This window comes from Caenorhabditis briggsae, assembly GCF_000004555.2.
Source record: "Caenorhabditis briggsae complete genome, chrII, whole genome shotgun sequence".
Lineage (NCBI taxonomy): Eukaryota > Metazoa > Nematoda > Chromadorea > Rhabditida > Rhabditidae > Caenorhabditis > Caenorhabditis briggsae.
In genome coordinates this window covers 1,872,739-1,877,491 of record NC_013486.2, presented here as the reverse complement: position 1 = coordinate 1,877,491, position 4,753 = coordinate 1,872,739, and the positions used below count along the sequence as shown (strand labels likewise).

General features: G+C 38.6%; 1 protein-coding gene across 1 annotated transcript; it reads left to right on the top strand.

Annotated features, from left to right (window-relative positions):
• Positions 1-827: 827 nt before the first annotated feature.
• On the top strand, positions 828-3,102 carry CBG26163 (the record flags this gene model as incomplete). Its single annotated transcript, XM_045241767.1, has 2 exons — positions 828-1,096; positions 2,853-3,102. The coding sequence occupies 2 exons, from the start codon at positions 828-830 to the stop codon at positions 3,100-3,102; spliced, it is 519 nt and encodes a 172-aa protein (XP_045100105.1).
• Between the last annotated feature and the right edge of the window lie 1,651 nt (positions 3,103-4,753).

Here is a 4,753-nt window from a genome sequence, read left to right as displayed (position 1 = left end):
CATTTCACCCCCAAGAAGAGGAAGAAGAAGTAGGAGACAGTTGACACACAGGGATTTATGAATGAGAAATGGGTAATTAGTGTCTTAGAGAGGGACGGGACGACGAGTGGGGGTGGATAGAAAATCCTTATGAATTTCTAATGAATTCTGAACGACAACGACTCCTTTTTTCATAGTTTTAGACAGTGCTTCTGGTATTTGGTTGGGACACAAAAAATTCCAGAAAATTCTAGAAAAAATGACTCATTTTGACTCATTTTCATTGTAAGAAAACGCGGTGAATTGAGGAAAACCGGATGACGTGGCAAAGAAAAATTCTGGAGAAAATATTAATTTTAAGAGGTGACCGAGTTTCGGGGTTCTAGCCGCCCAAAGGGATAATGGCCTAGTTTTGGGTTCCTAGGCCATCAAAATCTCTGATGGCCTAGATTTGGGTTTCTAGGCCACTAAAAGCATAGTGACCTAGTTTTGGGTTTCTAGGCCACCTAAGGGATAGTGGCCTAGTTTTGGGTTTCTAGGCCACTAAAGGCATAGTCCCACTAAAACTTTTTGAAAAATTCAACGCTTTTTTAAAGTTCTAGATGTCCTATCTCCTCGTTTCCCGCTCTTTTTTTGGCCCAAAAAAAAACGGAAAAAGAGACGCAGAGAATAGGCTCCGCCCACTTTTCATTGGTCTCTCTCCTCCGCTCTCCTCGGCAGAAGAGGGCTCCACAGAACTATTTTTTGACCTCTATATTGGCCAAATGGAGTTTTCTGAAACTTCTATGATTCCTGCGATTCTGACGCCAACGCCTTCTAATTTCCCGACGTCTTCTAATTCTCCAACGATGCGATTGTGTTTGAACGGAGCGGCGACGCTTTGTCCCACCGCTTTTGTGGATTTGGATTCGATTAGAGAGGAGCCGTCGACGCCTTTCTCGGCATCGCGAACTTTTGAAAGAGACGACTCTGTATTCTTTCGAGAGTCGACGTCTTCTAGTCCAGAAGACGTCCGACACGTCGTCGCGACGTCTTCTAACACTTCCTCACCATTCAAATTTATGGAGAATCTACAGAGGAAACGGAAGAGCATGTTTAGGCGGAATCAGTCGAGCAGGTCAGTTAATCCGATGAGAGATTAGTATATCCTATCACGTGGGGGAAGTTGCAATATGCAGCCTAGGAAGGAATAGAAGTTGCCACGTCATCCAGAATCGGGGAACAATTCAGAAAAGTAACTAAAAATAACTTTAAAACCGAGAAAAATACCAAAAAATAAAACTTTTGGCCTTCCGCACCAAAGTCATCGCTCTAACCCATTGCGCCAACTGTGCGGCACATCACGCCGGCCGCCCATGTCGCCTTTCCGCGGCGGCTGCTACGTGGGGTGGTTCATAGGCGATTTTGGTGTCAGCCGCGAGGCGCCGCACCCATGGCGCAGTGGTTAGAGTGCTGACTTTGGTGCGGACCCCCAAAAGTTCGATTCCCCACCACTCCTAATATTTTTTTAAAGTTTTGCTTTGTATAAAAAACTAGTTTCAAGAGATATTGGGCTATTATAAAAGGTTTTTTCAAGAAGTCTATGTCTATCTGTGTGCCCAGATGTCCGTTGTTTGCTTTTTCTCTCTGGCTCCATTTTTAGATGCTCCTCGTTTCTGTGTTTCCCACGATTTAGTACCATTGTCCAGGAAATTCAGGATATCCGTTCTCCGGATTTTTTTCCTATCTGTGTCATTTTTCTCCCGTTTTTTCCTCTGCCATTTGATTGAGAAAATTGGAAAAAAAAAGATGGGACACATTTTTTTTTTCATTCCCGGAAAAAGTGCAAATATTGCGTGTCATCTGCAGGAGAAAAGAAAAAAATGGGGTGGGACGAGAATTTAATTTCTTTAAGCCCTAAGGCGGTCAGCAGGCATAAGGCGAAGAAATATTTTATTTATTGGAATGAAAATTGGGGAAAAAATTTCGATGGGGATCAAAAACTCTGGAACCTTCTAGCTCTAAAAAATTCATTGAGCCGCGGTCCTTGATGTTTTTTTTTTTTGGGAAGCATCACAATATAAACATGTTCTGTGAATGGGAAAAAGGGGAGAAGAAAGGGGAACTGGGATTTTGAGAAAAGGGGGAAAATCGCGACAAATTTCTTTTCGACATACTGTAACTTATCTTCCGGTGATTCCAGAAACTTGAAACTTTGTGAGAATATATATTTGCTTATGATCAATATGCATGCCGAGTTTCAAAAGATTCCAACAAGACTGAATCGAGATATGAGTCATTGAAATCGAACGCTCCAATTGGTTGCTCTAAATAACCTTTTCGCTCGAAGCTTTGTAACTTAGTGGCTAGTAAGTCTAGGAACTTGAAATTTTGCTTGAAAAGAAAAACTTATTATAATGAATAAGCACATAAAATTTTATCTCATTTGAACTGATGTGAACCGAGATACGCCTCTGTCACCTGTGCCTCTCCTCACTGCGCCCGGGCGCCTCTACCACCTTAACTTTAAAGAAGTGTATCTCAACTGCGAGTGAATCGAACTCTTTGAAATTTTGAAGCTGACTAATATGCTAATTCGAAATTATGGATGCCAAATTTCAAAATGTTTGAGCTATTTTGAACGGGCTTATGGTGAACTGAAGCTTGAAGGCGTGTAGCTCAGCTCCTATTGATCCGAGTCACTTCAAATTTTATCGAATTGTTAATAAAAGTATCACAAATAATATCGCCAATTTTAGTCTGAAGCAGATTATTATGAGCCGAGATATGCGTCTTTGGAAAGAACCTATTTTTCCTACCAACTGTATAAGTTCTCTAAATGCTTCATCTTCCCAGTTTTTTGAATTTCCCGCCCAATTAAAAAAAAATTTCAGCAGTCTCATCCCAACCGAAAAGCGTCGAACGTGTCGTCGCCCGTCGCTTCCATCGATTCCGCCAACGATCGATGAGATGAGCAGCAGTGTTGGACACGCACGAAGTCGTCGACCGTCGCTTCACAACGATTGGACCAACGAGCATCACTTGATGAATGGAAGAAACGGTGCTATGGTTGATGTGAGTTTTTTTGGAGAAAAAGGATCAAAAATGGGGAAAAATGAGCCAAAATGGGATCTGATACGATAAAAACGATATTAAACTGCTTGATATAGAAATAAAAAGATAATCCAACCACCCGGGCTATCGAACCTAACCCCTTCCTCACCAAGAGCAACACTCTTACCAGTTGCGCCACATGAGCGTTTGGTACGGCTAATGTTTGTGAAGGTCTGTGGATGCGGAGGCCTCCGGTCGCCCACGTGCTTAGATATAAACCCTTGCCGCGCCTTCCACCTCCTTGTGTTCTTATGGCGCAGCCGGTAAGAGCACAGACCCTAGAGCGGAAGGGGTTGGGTTCGATTCCTCCGCGCGTCTTTTTCTTTTTCGAACTCTTTTTAGTAATATTATCGACTTTAAAAACTTCCTTGTGGCCTAGAAAACTCTTAGCCCACTCAATTAGACTACTATTTACACTGCTTCTTCCTCTCTTAACCATGCCTTTTTCATCTTTTTTATGTTCTTATCAAGTTTTTTTTCTCCTTTTTCTCTACTTTTTCTTTCGATTTCGTGTGTTCATAAATCGTCCGAATCTCCCAAGAGTCGCATTTTTTCGCTTCTATTTCTCTCTTTTTTAGGTTTTTACCCCATCAATTTTTTTAGACTAGAGTTTAGATGGAAAAGTTTGTTCCATTTTTTTTTGAAGTTGAATTTTTTGGAAAAGAGGGATCTAGGATTCTGGAAGTTGACAAATAAGGCTTCTGAAAAATTCAAAATGCAAATTTTGAAATTCTGAAATTCCAAAGAAAAAAATGAGGAAATCTAAGAAAACAAACATCATATTAAAAAGGGAAAAGGGGGTCATCATTGAAGAACAAGTACTTGAGAATTCGGGATTTTCGATTTTCGAGAATCCGCATTTCCATTTTCCTTTAGCCTCGATTTGTTCTTTTTTTCTGAATTTCTGAACTTCTGAATTTCTGAATTTCAGAGTTTCAAAATCTCTGAATTTCTGAATTTCTGAATTTCTGAATTTCTGAATTTCTGAACTTCTGAATTTTGAATTTCTGAATTTCTGAATTCCTGAATTCCTAAGTTTTTGAGTTTCAGAATTTCCAATATTTTGAATTTCTGAATTTCTGAATTTCTGAATTTCTGAATTTCTGAATTTCTGAATTTCTGAATTTCTGAATTTCTGAATTTCTGAATTTCTGAATTTCTGAATTTCTGAATTTCTGAATTTCTGAATTTCTGAATTTCTGAATTTCTGAATTTCTGAATTTCTGAATTTCTGAATTTCTGAATTTCTGAATTTCTGAATTTCTGAATTTCTGAATTTTTCAGTGAATTGCCAAATTATTGAATACAGTAGTAAAAATTTATTTTTTTAACGCTGAAAATTTGGCTTGACTTTTGATTTTGACTGAAAAAAGCCAAAGCAATTTTTGTCTGAAAATGAATGATGGGTTGATTGCAATACTTTGGTAGATGTTGATATGATAACACAAAGATGGGGAAAAAAGTTGTAATAAATAAATTTTCGGAAAACATCTACAGTAGTTTCTTTGTAGTTTTTGTAGTTGTTTTCATTGTTATTTTTCTTGATTTCCCAGATTTTTCGTAATAATAGAAAAGTTTTTTGTTTAAATCAAAACTCACAACTTTTATGGAGAATTAAAATTATGGGATTTCGGATATTTCGGAAATTTTGAGATATTGAAATAATTTTTCAAAATTAAGG